Raw genomic sequence first — 16531 nt, 5'->3', positions numbered from 1 at the left:
CTTAAAACTGCAGAAACCTGGATTGTTTCACGCTTAATTGGCTTGTGAGTTGTAAGCCAGATAGTTATTTTGTCTTTCAGGTTGTTGCTTGTAACTTTTTTCCATTGGCTCCTGGCAACTGGAAGTGGGGGACATTTAAAAGGGCCCGGGTTCCTGGCCACCCTTGCAGCAGGAGTGGCAGTGACGAGAGCCCCCAACCCTTTAAATTGCTACTGAAGCCCTGGGCAGCGTGGGCTGGGCAGTGCAAAAAGCCCAGCTGGAGGGCAGGGGGATGCTAACCTCCAGCCCTGCCTTTTCTTCTTGAGGCTCCACCCTGTTGAGGCCCAGAGCCAGCCCTCCCCCAAACATGCACCTACCCAGGGCCCAGCAAGCTGACAGAGAATCAGAAACGGCATATAAAAGCTTCTCTTCCGCAGCTTCTCACTCTCAGCCTCCTCATCTGAACAGCCCTTTTATGTCATGGGAGTACGTCTAGAACCACATGCGCTTGCAGGAATATGATGCATCAGCCTAGGTTTTTGTTTCTGCTTTTTGCACATGCTCATTCTCCCTTCCTTTTTAAGGAGCTCCTCTTTAACCCAGTTTCACTGCAGGACATTCAAGTGACCACATGTGCACAGCAATACCACCATCACCACCTCATTGTTCTAAACATTTGTGCTAATTTTCTTCGCCTCACAGCTGCAGCAACAAAGTCAGGAGATTCTTGCTGTCATTTTTTGACAAAGCAGTGGCAAATATTCTTTATGTAAAACTGAAGTAGCAACATCCTGCAAAAGTTGGAAATCATTCAGAATGCCAGTGTTCTCCGCACTCACATGCCCTGCACTGGAATGCATCACATGGCTTCACATAGGCAAGTAACAGTTAGCTTCCTCAAACCTAAATGCATGAGAAAAGTCATCCGGCTCAGACACCATCTATATCTTGTGAAATTAGCAAATTTATTATTAATACAGAAGGAATTAAGAATAGATGGCAATGTCAGCTTCAGGGTTCAACTGTGCACCAGGACAAAGATATAAACTAGCCATCAACAAGTTTAAGCATGAAATTAGATAAAGTTTTCTAACCAGAGGACTGAAGTTGTGGAATGGCCTTGCAAGGGAAGCACTGTTGGCAAAAAATAAATAAATAACTGGCTTCAATACAGAGCTTGATACATTTATGGAGGGGATGGTATGTGGCTACATGGCATTGGAGCCCATCTCAAATCTCACTGCTAGTAGCAAATATCTTCAATGGCCAGTGACTGGACTCTAGATGGGGAAGGCTGAGTTACTACAGAGCTGTGGTGCCCAACTAGTTCTGAACCAGTATCCACTAAAGTGAACTAGCCGCACAACTGGCCAAACAGCCACATGTGGCTAGCATGTTGAACACCATGGCTATAGATCATTCTTTCCCAGGTGCCTGGGTGGTGGCTCTCACCTATAACGTGCTCAGAGTCTGACTGCCACATTTGGAGTTGAGAAGGAATTTTCTCCTGGGTCAAATTGAGAACCTGGGTTTTCTCACCTTCCTCTGCAACATGGGCATGGATCACGTGTGGGTTTAAACTGGAATAAATGGTGAAGTCTCTAACTTAAAGACTTTAAATCATGATTTTTTTTTTTAGTGTTCATATATATACCAGTTTGTTAGCATGGTGCAGAATTTTGGGGTTGACTTTGGGATACTCTTACACCCTTTCCTAATATGTGCGAACAAAGAATCAAGACGCTGTGTTTTTTCTGCATAGCCAGATGGGCTTGCTGGTATATTAGGAACAGATAAGAATGATCAGAGCATTACTGGGCATGCTGGAGATATAATAGGAGTGCACACTGGAAGCCTCTTCAACTGCTGTCTCAAGGCAAAGTCAAGCAACCAGTTGGGAAGGGGAAGTACAAGAAACACTAAGGCCAAAGAAATGCCTGTCCCGGACCATAGCGTAATCCAATTCGTCACCACTCCCATGGGATACAAAAAAAGAGGCGAGACAAAGACCCCAGACTCATAACCCTCCCTCCCCAAAAACACAACCATGACCATCAACCGTAAGGGTGGGGGAGCAAGGGTGTGCATTTCAGGTATCATTAGGCCTGTAAAGGAAGGGGATGGATGGGACACTGGGAAGCAAGGTTCTGTGCCATCAGTTATGATGTACATGCTTGCCCAGTAAACATCACATCATCTGCACTTCAGACTTCTGCTTTCTGTCAGACACAAGAACCAAGGGAAAGAGTACAGGGAAAACCTCTAACAAGGACTTCAGTAATTCAGCCGGAAGCTAAGGATCTATTACAGAAGGTAGATGAAGTCCTGACATCCTATACAATGAAGCAACAGACTAGAAGATCCTGATGGTCCCTTCTGACCTTAAAGTCTATGAGCTTTTCTGGTGGCTTTCTTTATCAAGCATTCAGTTCTTCAGGAGTGAGGGGGACAAGGTGTAGGGCAGTGTTCCCTGTAAGCACCTGTGCCACTCAAGAGATTCAAATGCTGCCCAGCTGATTACCAAAGTGCTCACAGCTACTGATACTTCTGCATAGTCGCACATGCCTTGGTGCACAAAGTTTATTCCGCAAACAGAAGGAAAAGATTAGAGGGAGCATTGATAGAGCGCAAAGTAAAGACTGTTATTAATAGTGTTAATAGGACAGAAATGCTGTTTTTCCCCTTCCCAGATACAAACCCTTTCAGTCTTTGCCGCAAAAGATTTGTTTCTAAACATACATGCAAGTTTTCATACTCAGAAGTGCTGCTGTATTGTTGGCTTTGCAAGCAACAGGAGCTTCTACTGGAATCAATTATGTAGGCACAGTGCTGCCTCCCCCCACCCCCAGATGTGGACTATGATGCCTGAAAAAGGGGACTTTCTGCATGTTGTTTGTAACCACGTCTGTTCCATGACTGGTGTATGTGAAAATAAACTAGTTCTGCTAAGAATATACCTAAGACTCCAAGGATTTCTGAAAACAGAAAGCAAACCCGCAATGTGCCAAATATAAACCACTACAAGCAGGAGGGCAACATGCTCCACAAGGAGAAAGAAAACAGCTTTATTGCGCTTAAATAGTAACCCCCTCAGGCATTAATTTACCTCCTCACTAGGATTGAGAGATTCACATCTGTGTTATTTGGTGTCAGCAGCAACAAGATACTTGTGGCAGAAGCAATACAACTGACCTGAAAAAAATCTGCATTTTGAATAGGTGGTAACTTATTTGAGAGACCAAAAGGAAAAATTATGTAGCACTTTAAAGACTAACCATCTTGTTAGTCTTTAAAGCGCTAGGTAGTTTTTTCTTTTGTTTTAGCAAGATCAGACTAACATGGCTACCTCTGTATTCTTTGAAAGAGTTATTCAGAGTAGAAAATCTGTGTATGGAGCTACATACTCTTGCAAATTGAGTTATAGTAAGGTCAGCATGAATTATGAAGATTAGAAGTAAAAATCTTTCAAAAAAAAGAACTTTAACTAATTGCTATGTCAATGTATAACTTCAGGAGTACTTCCATAGTGGTTCCTTAAAGGAAGAGGCAATTCAGTGCTTATGCTGGGTATTGTTCAGTATATTTGTTAATCAAGATACTAAAAAAAAAAGTTAATTCCATTTGTAATAAGCTTGTATGATTTGTTTGCAAGTAATGCCTTCAGAATAGAGCAAACACGGAAATATTTAGACAGTGTAATTTAACACACTTAACCAGCACACTTTAATTTTCTTAATTATCGTCAATTACAGTGTTCATATGGCTCTCTCTCACAGCCAAACTTCTACTTGATGCCTCAGTGAAGTTGTTACTCTGTTTAGGGCAGAACAGTCAGTCACCATTATCAAGTTATAAAATTATTCTCTTTGATCCTGCGGGGAAGTTATAAGAGTTAGGAAAAGAATATACAAAGCTTTGTTTAAATACAAACACTTTGGAAAACAGTTAACGCCAACTGTAAAATGTGGAAGGACATTTTTGTTTTCAAATCTTGTATTTTAATTTCATACTGATATGGAAGATGCAAAAATTCCCTTTAATCCATCTTCCATCATCATTACAGGGGCCCCTTTTCTGTAGTCCATGCATTAAGATATTTCCATGTCATTATGCAGGGCTCAAAATGAATATACTATTGTAACAGTTTGAAAAGCACCTCATCGCATTATAGCTCCAAGTCACAGCATAAAGGAATTGAAGGGAGACAGCATTCTCAAGAAAACACAAGTTAGATAAACAAGATTATCTGGGTTTATTAAAGATGAAGACTAAAGCGGACGTACAAAAATAACCATGAAAATTCATCAGCCCATTTATCTTGCAGTATTGGTAGGGATGTAAAATCCAGTGTAAAAAGTTAACAGGTTAACAAGTGCGGGGGGGGGGGGGTTGGGGGCGGGAGAGAGAAGGGTGGCTGCTCCAACTAGGCTGGGCCAGCAGTAAGCAGTTAACCTTTTACATCCCTAACACTTATTTTCCATAAGTGGCATTTTTGTTTGCCTTATGTCAAGAGTACCTTTCCTCTAAATCTGGTTGAATGTGTGTTCCTGAGACACAGTGACCGGGCATCAACAGTGTAGATGAACAGCTTTACAAGCTTTCCCAAGGACAGTTGTATCAATTAATTTTAATTCTAAACATGCAACATCACTGTTCTTGCCTGGATGTTCTGTGGCATGGATTCTCAGCAGAACTAATGTGAGATTTTTTTCCTGTGAACAGAAGTTAACTGGTGACTGAAGTGAACCATCAAACTCCTCATTAGACATCAAACCTGATTTGAGCCCCAGGCTGAAGTACAGTGCATATAGTATTATCGCCACAATCTCCAGGAACAATAATCTGCAGTTCTGCTTAAATTGCGAAAACGTGATCTGAAAGTGGGGGAAATAATTTGATTCTAAGAGAAAACAGCTTTCACTTTTTCTTCACTTGCAAACAAAGTTTTATTTTTTCAGAAATTTCTTGTCATTAAGTAATTCACCTCTCCGAAGAAAATTCTTATGATTTATCTTCGCTTCTCCATATTCCAGCAGCGTCCTCCTTTTCCTTCTTTACTCTAAAGACAAAGAAGGAATGTAGCTCTAAAATGCCACATTTCACCTAGCTGTATCAGTTGCTAATCAACATTCTTCTACAACTACTCAAACAGAATGTGCTCATTCCCTATTAAAGTTCTTTTATGTGCAGGAAAATACAAAATGAGCAAGAGCTAGCCTTAAAAGACACTTTACAATTCTAGCTGTACACTGCTTGAGGCTGTCTGAATACAGCAAGCAGAACGTACTATAGAAAAAACTGATTATAACTCATTCTTACTCCATGAATTGTAGAGATGAAGTGTTCTTACTGTTGATTTTTCCTCTAGCAAAAGTTTAACAGGTTCACAGTATGTGCCATAATGCTTTAAAACAGAAAAGCTTCTGGAAAACCCAAACAAAAGGAACGTCACCAGGTGACGTCAGCCTATATACAGTTCTGTGTGGTCGCAGTGCATAAGCAAATCCATTCTTGTATCGTTTCACTGAAAAGCTTTTCAGTAAATGCACTCATGCTACTACAGGAGCTTCTCTCAGCAATAAGCCACCCATCTGCCATCAACAAGTTAAGACTAAAAGAACCCACAGCTGCGGAAAAAGAACGTGAGCTTCGATTAAGCCACTGAGCAGTCACGGGCGAAGGAAAAAAAACCAACAACTTATATTCAGCATTGATTCCACAATTACTGACCTGTCACATGAAATCAAGCCACTGAATTTAAAAGGAGTATTTTGAGAGCATGGTGGATTCAGTCTTATCGAAGGACACTAGAAAACAGTAAATTATTCAAAGGCTGTCTTACATTAGAGCCTTTTACAGACTCACTGTGTTGAGTCTGAAACTACGACTGAATGCAACCTCCAATGTACTCAAAAGAATGGGTAAGTTTACACATTTTTATATACCTTTTATGATGAAAACAGCTATGCTTTAGAAAGACAGAGGTACAGAAATAGATTTTCTGAAGTGAAGCCTTTTAAAGGCATGCTCACATTATCACTTGTAATTTTCATAATGTAGACAAAGCTTTGTATCAAGGACAGTATCTAAGGAGTCTGTATTTACTAAGTTTGTTAGTTCTTACACTGAGAATTAGCTTTTTAGAGATGCATGAAAGTGTAATCTGCAGTGAAATCTTTCACCATAATGTTCGTGCACATGATCTGATAAGAATATCCTATCTTGTTGTTTCCCTAAATTATATTCTGCAGGCTTACATTTCAAGTGGCCATTAGGGGCTCGTATGCTGGCAGCACTATATGCAATGAGTATGGTTTTAAAAATGCTGCCTGCCTTGGGCATGGCTTGTCCACCAAAATGTCGCTGTGAGAACCTGCTCTTTTACTGTGACTCTCAGGGGTTTCACTCAGTGCCAAACACCACTGACAAGGGCTCTCTAGGTTTGTCACTGAGGCACAATTATATTTCTGAACTTGAAAGGGATCAATTTGCAAGCTTCAGTCAACTTACTTGGCTTCACTTAGACCATAATCAAATTGCAACAGTAAGAGAAGATTCTTTTCAAGGACTGTATAAACTTAAGGAATTAGTCCTAAGTTCAAACAAAATATTTTATTTGCCAAACACAACTTTTAGCCAACTACTGAACCTGCAAAATTTGGACCTCTCTTTTAATCAATTATCCTCTCTGCATCCTGAGTTGTTTTATGGACTTCGCAAATTACAAACCCTGCATTTGCGTTCCAACTCCCTGCGGACTATCCCAGTCCGCCTTTTCTGGGACTGTCGTAGTTTGGAGTTTCTGGATTTGAGCACAAATCGCTTGCGAAGTTTGGCTCGCAATGGATTTGCGGGATTAATCAAATTGAGGGAGCTTCACCTAGAGCACAACCAGCTGACAAAGATTAATTTTGCTCATTTCCTACGGCTAAGCAATCTGCACACGCTCTTCTTGCAGTGGAACAAAATTAGCAACTTGACGTGTGGGATGGAGTGGACCTGGGGCACCTTAGAAAAGCTGGATTTGACTGGAAATGAAATCAAAGCCATTGATTTGACTGTTTTTGAAACTATGCCTAACCTTAAAATACTCCTAATGGATAACAACAAACTAACTACCCTGGATTCCAAGACCTTAAATTCACTTACATCCATAACTACAGTGGGCCTCTCAGGCAATCTGTGGGAATGCAGTCCAAAGATATGTGATTTAGCCACATGGCTGAGTGGTTTTCAAGGTCGGTGGGAGCACTCCATCCTGTGCCACAGCCCCGACCACACCCAAGGAGAGGATATTCTAGATGCAGTTTATGGTTTTCAGCTTTGCTGGAATTTATCAACTATTGTTACATCCATGCCTACAAGTTACAGCTCTCCAACTACTGAGTATACAAAAAGAATAAGCTCATCACATTTCCACATGGGAGACAAAGAAATTCCAACTACTGCAGGCATAGTCGTTACTACTGAAGAACATTTCACTGAACCAAACAATACCATCTTCACTCAAAGGGTAATTACAGGAACAATGGCATTATTGTTTTCTTTCTTTTTTATCATTTTTATAGTGTTCATCTCCAGAAAATGCTGCCCTCCCACATTAAGAAGAATTAGGCAGTGTTCAATGATTCAAAACCACAGGCAACTCCGATCCCAAACACGGCTACATATGTCTAACATGACAGACCAAGGACCATATAATGAATACGAACCCACCCATGAAGGACCTTTCATCATCATTAATGGCTATGGACAGTGCAAGTGTCAGCAGCTGCCATATAAAGAATGTGAAGTATAATATCTACAATTCATCAAAAATAAACCAGATAAGTAACCTATTTTAAAACTGTAGGGGACCTACATATAATTCTAATTTTTACAAATGTTGACAAAGCCTAATTTTCCAAACTACTTATGGAAGAGTTGTTTTTGGAGTCGTGCAGTATTTAAAGTTTTTTTTTAATAAAACCATATTTCCAGTGTTAAAGCAATGATTACATTAAATTTGCACCCCCTAATGTTTGACAGTCTAAGATGACATTCACCTCAAAAATACGTATAATGTTTCCTGTTATGTAATTATATAACTATGTGTAAACATTTATACTTAAGTCTCCATAGTCTACTTTTTCTAATGAAAATAGTCTGGATGCAAAGTTAGATCTATGTATAGAGATCTCAGAGGGAACAGGCATTACATTTGTTCCATTGTAGTTATAGGATCACAAACATTTCAGTTGGCTCAGTTCACTTTTCGAGGTAGACTTGCAGGAGGATTTTCCTTCTGTGATTGTACATTTCAGAGTCAGACTATCAGTCAATACCTGAGAAGAATGGACAGGGGATTTTTCAAGTGTATTGGAGAGTGGTGATTTGAAATACTGTTTTCCTACCTCCATACTGACAGACTGACTTGCCTAAATGTATCTTTGCTAAAGCTCACAGCAAATTTACAACACAGCAGTTTTATACAAAGTGACTCTCCAAATGCTTACAAAGTACTCAACTGCTTGTGGAGGAAGGCTCAATACAATGCAATCAATTCAAGTATTACATGTGTTTAACTCTTATTAGATCTCTGGTTTGACTTGATAATTGGCATAGCTTTTCGAATAATTGAGACAAATTACTTGGGACTATGAATAAAGGGTATTTCAGCAGCTTCACCTTATGTGTCAATACCCTGGAAAGCAAATTTTTGGGTAAAAAAAGGGGAGTAGGGAGGGAAGAAGCCTCTCCTCCTCCCCACAGCAGTTCTCATCTTGCCTAGAAGCTATTTTCATGCACTAACAAGACTGGTTTCTCTGGAGACAGACTGAGCCCCTGCAATGAGCTTTCACATACCCTTTTCTTTTGAAACCCCCATTCGTCTTAAAGTCAAAGTAGTTAAACATTTTTAATTGTTCATTTGGTAAATCGTAATTATCTGAAAAAAACCAGTTTATTGAAAAATGTTTCATTTTATACTTTAAGTGATAATGGAATGGTATTTAAGGTCATATGCTATTTTCATTGTTTTTTAAATAAAAAAAGTTACCTTGGAAATTCATTTTCTTTTATGCAGAAGTAGCATGTGCTATAACACTATTATGAAATTAAATGTAAATACCTGGAGATCTATGCAGCCACAGTGGTATCAGATACCACAAATAAAAACAGAATTAATATTTTGAAGAATATTGCTCAAATAGTATAAACTTCAACCAAAGGGGCATTTCGATATACACATTTAAAAAGGTATTCTGTGTCAAATGCTGCAGTGTTAGAAAATTAGCAGCACATGCAGCTGAAGAAAAAATTTCTCAGTGTGGACATACCTTGAATAAATCAGTAATTAAATTCTGTGTTGTACCAAACTGCTAAAAACTTTTACAACAGTCACTGCATAAGTCTGTTAGCTTCTTATTCAACATTGCACCCCAAATAGTTGGTAAATATAATTATACAAGATTGTGTTTTATGATAAAAGGAATAGGTCTTGGATAAGTAGGGGGCTTCAAATAATATTTTTCATAAATATTTTAAATTGCTTTTCATATTTCCACATGCTTTCCATTACCTTTAAATTATGTGAAACTGCAGTGTCCCAAATTAGCAAAAAAAACAAATATACATTTTCTTATTCTCTGGGATTATGTATTCGGTTAAGCAAAGAACATTCAATAAAGACTAGTTTCCCATATTTTTAATCAACCAATATTCTGTTAGAACCAGAATACAGACTGATTATCTTGCATTACATCATCCTAACTATTACTTTGAGGCACATATATAATACCATGTATGCATAGAGAGGAAGTGGGTAGTAGGAGGAGGAGATACTGCATGCGGGATTTAATCCAAGAAAGAAGCTCATCTCAGTTGGAAAAAAACCGTAGATTTACTGGCACCAGGTATATTCAAATGCTTATGATTAAGGATTTATTTCACCTTACACAAATATATTAAGTGTTTATGGCTCACTCTACGTCTAAGCTTCAGTCTTGCCCTCCAGTATGTTGGCAGGCATCACTTTTATCTGGTTAAAAATCTGTGCTATCTGTGCAAGCACAATGTATCAGCTATAGTGGTGTAAATTTTGGGATATTAAAGGGCAGGATCAAGCCCCTTGAACCTGTGATGTACAGCCTTAGGTGCAAACAAATGTGTTTAGGAATTAAAATTGCTGATCTAATGACTGGAAGATAGCTAGTCTGACCCCGATATTTAAAAAGGGCTCTAGAGGTGATCCTGGCAATTACAGACCAGTAAGTCTAACGTCAGTACCAGGCAAATTAGTTGAAACTATAGTAAAGAATAAAATGGTCAGACACGTGGATGAATATAATTTGTTGGGGGAAGTCAACATGGTTTCTGTAAGGGGAAATCAGACCTTACAAATCTGCTAGAATTCTTTGAGAGGATCAAATACATATGTGGACAAGGGGGATACAGTGGATGCAGTATACTGAGATTTCCAAAAAGCCTTAGACATGGTCCCTCACCAAAGGCTCTTAAGTAAAGTAAGTGGTCTTGGGATAAGAGGAAAGGTCTTTTCATGGACTGAGAAGGAGTTAAGACAGGAAACAAAGCGTAGGAATAAATGGGAAGTTTTCCGAGTGGAGAGAGATAACTAGTGGGGTCCCCCAAGTGTCTGTCCTGGGACCCATCCTATTCAACTTATTTATAAATGATCTAGAGAAAGGGGTAAACAGGGAAGTGGCAAAATTTGCAGATTATACCAAACTGTGCAAGATAGTTAAGACCAAAGCAGACTGTGAAGAGCTTCAAAAAAATCTCAGCAAACTAAGTGATTGGGCAACAAAATGGCAGATGAATTTTAATGTTGATAAATGCAAAATAATGCACATTGGAAAACATAATCCCAACTATACATACATAACTTAGCTGTTACCGCTCTCAAGAAGGAGATCTTGGAGTCACTGTGGCTAGTTATCTGAAAACATCCACCCAGTGTGCAGCGGCAGTCAGAAAAGCAAATAGAATGTTAGGAATCATTTAAAAAGGGACAGAGAATAAGACAGAAAATATCTTATTGCCTTTATATAAAACCATGGTATGCCCACATCTTGAATACTGCCTACAGATGTGGTCGCCTCATCTCAAAAAAAGATATATTGGCATTGGAAAAGGTTCAGAAAAAGGCAACAAAAATTAGGGGTTTGGAACGGGTCCCATATGAGGAGAGATTAAAGAGACTGGGACTTTTCAGCTTGGAAAAGAGGAGACTAAGGGGGTGGGAGGGAGACAGAGATGATAGAGATCTAGAAAATCATGACTAGCATGGAAAAAGTGACTAAGGAAAAGTTATTTACTTGTTCCCACAATAGGGGTCACCAAATGAAATTAATAGGCAGATTTAAAATAAAAGGAAGTTTTTCTTCACTCAGCGCACACTCAACCGGTGGAACTCCTTGCCAGAGGATGCAGTGAAGGCTAGAACTTCAACAGGGTTAAAAAAAGAGCTAGATAGATTCATGGAGGTTAGGTCCATCAATGGCTATTAGTTAGGATGGGTAGGAATGGTGTCCCTCGCCTCTGTTTCTCTGAGGTGGGAGACAGAGGAGGGATCACATGATGATTACCTGTTGTGATCCCTCCCTCTGGGGCATCTGGTATTGGCCACTGTCGGCAGACAGGATACTGGGCTAGATGGACCTTTGTTCTGACCCAGTCTGGCCGTTCTTATGAACATTCCAGCAATGATGGGTAATCAAAGTTGTGCGCGATACCCTCACCCAGGAAGTCCAGGATTTTTTTCTGCTATACCCAGCTCCTAACATACCTTCTCTTTATCCAGTGTGTGCCTCCTGTGGGAATGTGTTCCAAAAGTGACTGAAATACTTCACTCCAGCATGAAAAGGGAAACAGTGGAGTGGCACGATGTCAGTCATGCTGATGTGGCTATGCTGCTTTTGCTATTCCACACAAGAGCCCTTATTAGCAGCCATTTTTAACAGTTTACCATCAGGATTATGGAAGGTTAGCAGGCTTCCAGCCTACCTGACAAGCAGGGCTATGTCTAAACCCATTTCCCTTGATTGCTCTCCAACAATATCCAACAGAACAAATGTTTGCCCCCAGCCATTAGTAACCACCCAGGTCCTTTGCCTCTAGGATTTCAGCACTCTGCCAGACCATTAGAAACCAGCTTTCAGACAAAACATGCTTTTTTAAACCAGTACTCTAGGCTCAGCTTTGCCCAGAGATGATAAAGCAGTAAAGCACCACACACGATCAATCTAATGCAATGTAAACTGTGAAAGTACAAGGTTGATCTCCCAACTGTCTCAGAACATAACTGCCACCCCCAAGTACTATTTAACCCTTGAAATTGAGACTCAACACCCAATATATAGCGACTGACCATTGGACCCCAGGAGCAAATATTCCACCCAATGTAACGTGTGTCACAATCTAGATTAATGTCAAATGCTGGCAATGAAGATTTAATCTTATTCCCCTAATGAGCAGTAAGTAGTCCTATGCAAGAACTCAACAGGAGAAATTCCAAGCAATTTGTTAAAATTGTTTTCCATTCTTAACTCTGTGGCTCCAGCATCATAATCATTTTCTTTCATTGGCAAAACACTTCATTGGAGTTTCTTCCTGAGCACAAGCCAAAACAGCTTGGTTTAATTTGTGTTCCAGTAGCAAGACAATCTATGCTCCATCTTTTGGTTGTTTGGTCTACATACTAATGTACTGCATGCAATCATAGCTCCTATCAAGTTTAGTCAGAATTCTAGGCACTGTGCACTTTTACACTCAATTACCATTTGTGTAGATAGTTTAAGAATGTCTTGCCTTCTTCCAGAGCATTCTCCCAAGCCTACTCAGCCTCTGCTCCATTCTCAACCCCAATTTTCTCATTGCTCCTCTCCCTTACACCTCAGTCTGTGATATTTGAACCCAACAACTATATCCATTTTAAGTCATAGTACTTGAGTGGATCAGAAATAAGAAAAGAACAAGCTCTCCCTTCTCCAGTACTTCCACTGCAACAATGGATTCCTCCCTGTCCCACCCCCATTTATTTTTAACTTTGAATAACTGCCTGATAAGGTGTGGAGTGAGTCAAGTGTTTCTGTACTACTTGATAGTGCTCAAGCAACAGGAGGTTAATATTGTTATCAGATTCCAGGCTACTGGATCCACAAGCATTGGGGGACTTAACTAATTTTCATCTACTGAAACTTGTTTATGTGCAAATCCAAATGCGTGTGTCCACATTGAGAGCAAAATATCAGCTTGCTTTTTAAGACAAAAATCTGCACTAACAACTGTTTCCTAGTGTGCCTAAGTTATTTTTTGTACTACTTCAATTAAATGAAAGTTGAATATTGTAGTTTGAGTAGTTACACACTCATCTGTTTATTAAATGTAATATATTCAGAAAACTAGATTTCATCTACAGAAGTGATTTCCACACAATAGTGAAAGTCCAGAGAGGGGAGGAGTCGTCTCTCCTTCAGAAAATAAAATCCAGTGAGATTTATTAGTACCACCAACTATATCTATAGTCCACAAAGTTCACAAACAACAAGCTTTCAAACCTGTTATGTAAGTATATAAAAGGCACCATCTGCTACATTTTCAACTAAGCTTTTATGATGGTAAAAAAAACGGTTTTTAAACGTTAGTGAACTTTTTCAAGTAACAGACCAGAGATTAAAAAGTAAAATCCTAAATGCATTGTATTCAAGTCATGATTAAGAGCCATTTTCTGGTGGAGGTAAAAATACATAATGGAATAAAATGAAGTGCAGTGTATAGAAAGATTGTTATTAAAAAAATGTGTATACTGTAAAACTGAATTTGCCTCTTTTTTCCTGCCTTTTCAAAAAATATCAAGGGGTGTCCATATTTATGGGAATATAAAATTAGTTGTCATACGAACTGTGCTCTTAAGAGTCACACCACTTCACCTTTGAGGTTTCTAGTCAGTGTTCTTTGAAGGTTTGGTCAGTCTGTTTACTGTACACAAATTATGGGGCTTTCAATTACACTTTATGGACTGAACAAGTCTGAGTTTCCATCTGCACGAAGAGTTCAATGTTTCTTTATTGAGTCTAGAAAGTTTCTTGCAGAGGGAATATGAGTTACTGCTCATGCAAGATGACAGATTAATGGCTCTGGAGACTCAACCCTTTGTACTCATCTATTTAATATACAACAATACCTCCCACGCATCAGAGTATTCCTCGATCATGACCTTGGAATAGTGATCTACAAAGTTGTGAGACTAGTTCCCTCCCTATTCTTGTTCAGTCCTTAGAATCTCTACTGCCACAACCAATAAGCAATGGTGCCAACTGAAGTGGTGGTTAATTCAGACAGGACTTCCTGTGAACTAAATAAGGACAAACACCACAAATCATTTAAAGATAGTATGTGTTCATGGTTTGGTCTAAATTGTGAATTGCCACCAAGCAGAACTAGGCATGAACTGCTGACCTCAAAAAAAGTTCCACGCTCCATTATCATTCTCATAAGTTATCCAGTTCTGTTTTGTATAGCTTACTTGTAGTGGTTCCCTCAAACAGTAATTATGAAATTGACAAAGATGCTCTTCTTCCATCATTTAAAGAGATTCAGAGTTAGAGGGTATTAAGTACTTGAAGAAATGTTAATAACTAAAAATCAAGTGAACTTAAAAGTTTACTTTACCTTGCAAACAATGATCTACATAGTTTAACTATAGCTACACTTACTTCAGTAGAACATTCCCTTAAGGAAAAATTTGTATGTGCAAAATAATGAATAAATTTACTTTAAAAAAAATGCAGAATATCAAGATGTTTACTAAAACTGGTTCTAACAAGCCCCTAAATTCCTTTCATCCTTCAAAAAACTGCATGACATTTAATCTAAATCAGTACAGAAACATAAATGGAATATTCAGAATTTTTTCATTTAAATCCTCTAGCATGTGATAACACAAATATGGAACTTTATGCACAATATTATTAATGCTATTTAAGAGATTTACAAGAATACTGCAGAACACCAAACCTCTGGCCAGAAATTCTTCACTAACTCCTAAAAAGGGAACTGCAATTTGAAAATTGCAGCAAGTCTGATAACATGTTGAAATACCCCTGTAATCAGGATGTAGGTACATTCAACACAAATCTTTATCATTAAAGTTTCCTACCCCAAGCTTTTACATCAATTAAAATATGCACAGACAGAATGCACTGTGTCACTGATGCTAAGAGTCATGTTTTGCTACGTGGAAAAAGGGCCAAATGATGACCACACAAATTTTGGATTAATTCAGCATAAAAATAACTCTCTCAACAGTCTGGCTACTTGAGGCATTCAGCACATACTTCTACAATTAAAAGGAACCCTCAATATTGTGTGTAAGGAAGAGGAGGTTACAAATAACTACTACTGGCATCTTCTATATTCTCATGTATAAAAGCCAAAAACTGAAACTTTCTCCTGCCTTATTGTACCAGACAGGGCTAGAGCTTTCCATGTGAACAGAAATGAGATGAGAACTTCTGAAGTGATATTACAGGGGGAGGAGGGAGAAGGAAGGGAGTTGAACAATTAATACCAGAGAGTTTTGCAGAGAAGAGTCAGATGAAGTAATATCTTTTACTGAACCAACTTCTGTTGATGAAAGAAGCTTTCAGGCTCCACAGAGCTGCTCTTTTTCTGAACAAAGAGACCAAGCTATGACCTCAACTACCTTGTGCATCTCATGTTCTGGCACAAACATAGCTACAACACTGCAAACAAAGTGTTTTACTCAGTTCACTCTGTAACATCATTTATTAACTAACATTTTGGAAAAAACTGACCCTTCATGCAAGATGTTTGAGACCTAACAATTCACATATTAAGAGCCAGTCAGCCAAACAAGCGGACATTCCTAATTAATAATAATAAAAAAAGTAAACTTTCAGGCCCTCTTTATGCAGCATACAGAAACGCACATGTACAATTTCCCTGAAAAACTTCTTTGTAAGTCACTTTTTAAATCAGTGCTTTGATAATTTTTCAGGCATTTTTCTTCACATGTATTTTACTAATTAGGTATTTAGAATTCTTTTTCAAACCAACAGCTAAAGAAAACCTATTCCCCCTCCCCTTTTCCATCCTGTAAACTAGGATAAGCATACTCACTAGTTCATAAAGGACATGTGCTATTGCTTTATTCTAATTTTACACAGCTTAGTTTTCTAAAAAAGCCAGCTAGTAAGAGTCCATTCATCGAGAACCATAAACACTGTTAAGGTCCTAATTCCTGTTGGGCAAGAACAATTAATTCTGTATTCTAAATCAAGAATAAAAAACTGAGAAGTCCAACCTAATTGCTCAGAGTTAGAACTTCAAGTATTACAACTGCAACATTACTTTAAAACAAAGTGTATGGAGGATTCTTCTTCAACTTGAGCACACAACCTTCTAATAAAAAGCACAGGCATCTTACATTTGGTAAGTAGAAAAGGTGGGTCAATAATTCTGAGACAAAATTTAAGAGCCTGCAGGTTTCCTCCATAACTGAAGTTCTACTTGGACAATTTTAAGACTACCA

The 16531-nt window shown here is 38.7% G+C and overlaps 2 protein-coding genes across 5 annotated transcripts in view; one reads left to right on the top strand and one right to left on the bottom strand.

The window, feature by feature from the left end:
- CTNNA1 (catenin alpha 1) overlaps window positions 1-16531 on the bottom strand; it is a 152998-nt gene that overhangs the window by 58083 nt on the left and 78384 nt on the right. The window lies entirely within an intron of this gene.
- Window positions 5371-7954, top strand: LRRTM2 (leucine rich repeat transmembrane neuronal 2). Its single transcript, XM_006115778.5, has 2 exons — window positions 5371-5900; window positions 6231-7954. The coding sequence occupies exons 1-2, from the start codon at window positions 5897-5899 to the stop codon at window positions 7775-7777; spliced, it is 1551 nt and encodes a 516-aa protein (XP_006115840.1). The 5' UTR covers window positions 5371-5896; the 3' UTR covers window positions 7778-7954.

The sequence above is a fragment of the Pelodiscus sinensis genome, chromosome 16 (assembly GCF_052426305.1).
Source record: "Pelodiscus sinensis isolate ZL-2025 chromosome 16, ASM5242630v1, whole genome shotgun sequence".
Classification (NCBI taxonomy): Eukaryota; Metazoa; Chordata; order Testudines; family Trionychidae; genus Pelodiscus; species Pelodiscus sinensis.
Note: the sequence above shows the minus strand (reverse complement) of the source record. Positions and strands in the feature narration are given on the sequence as shown.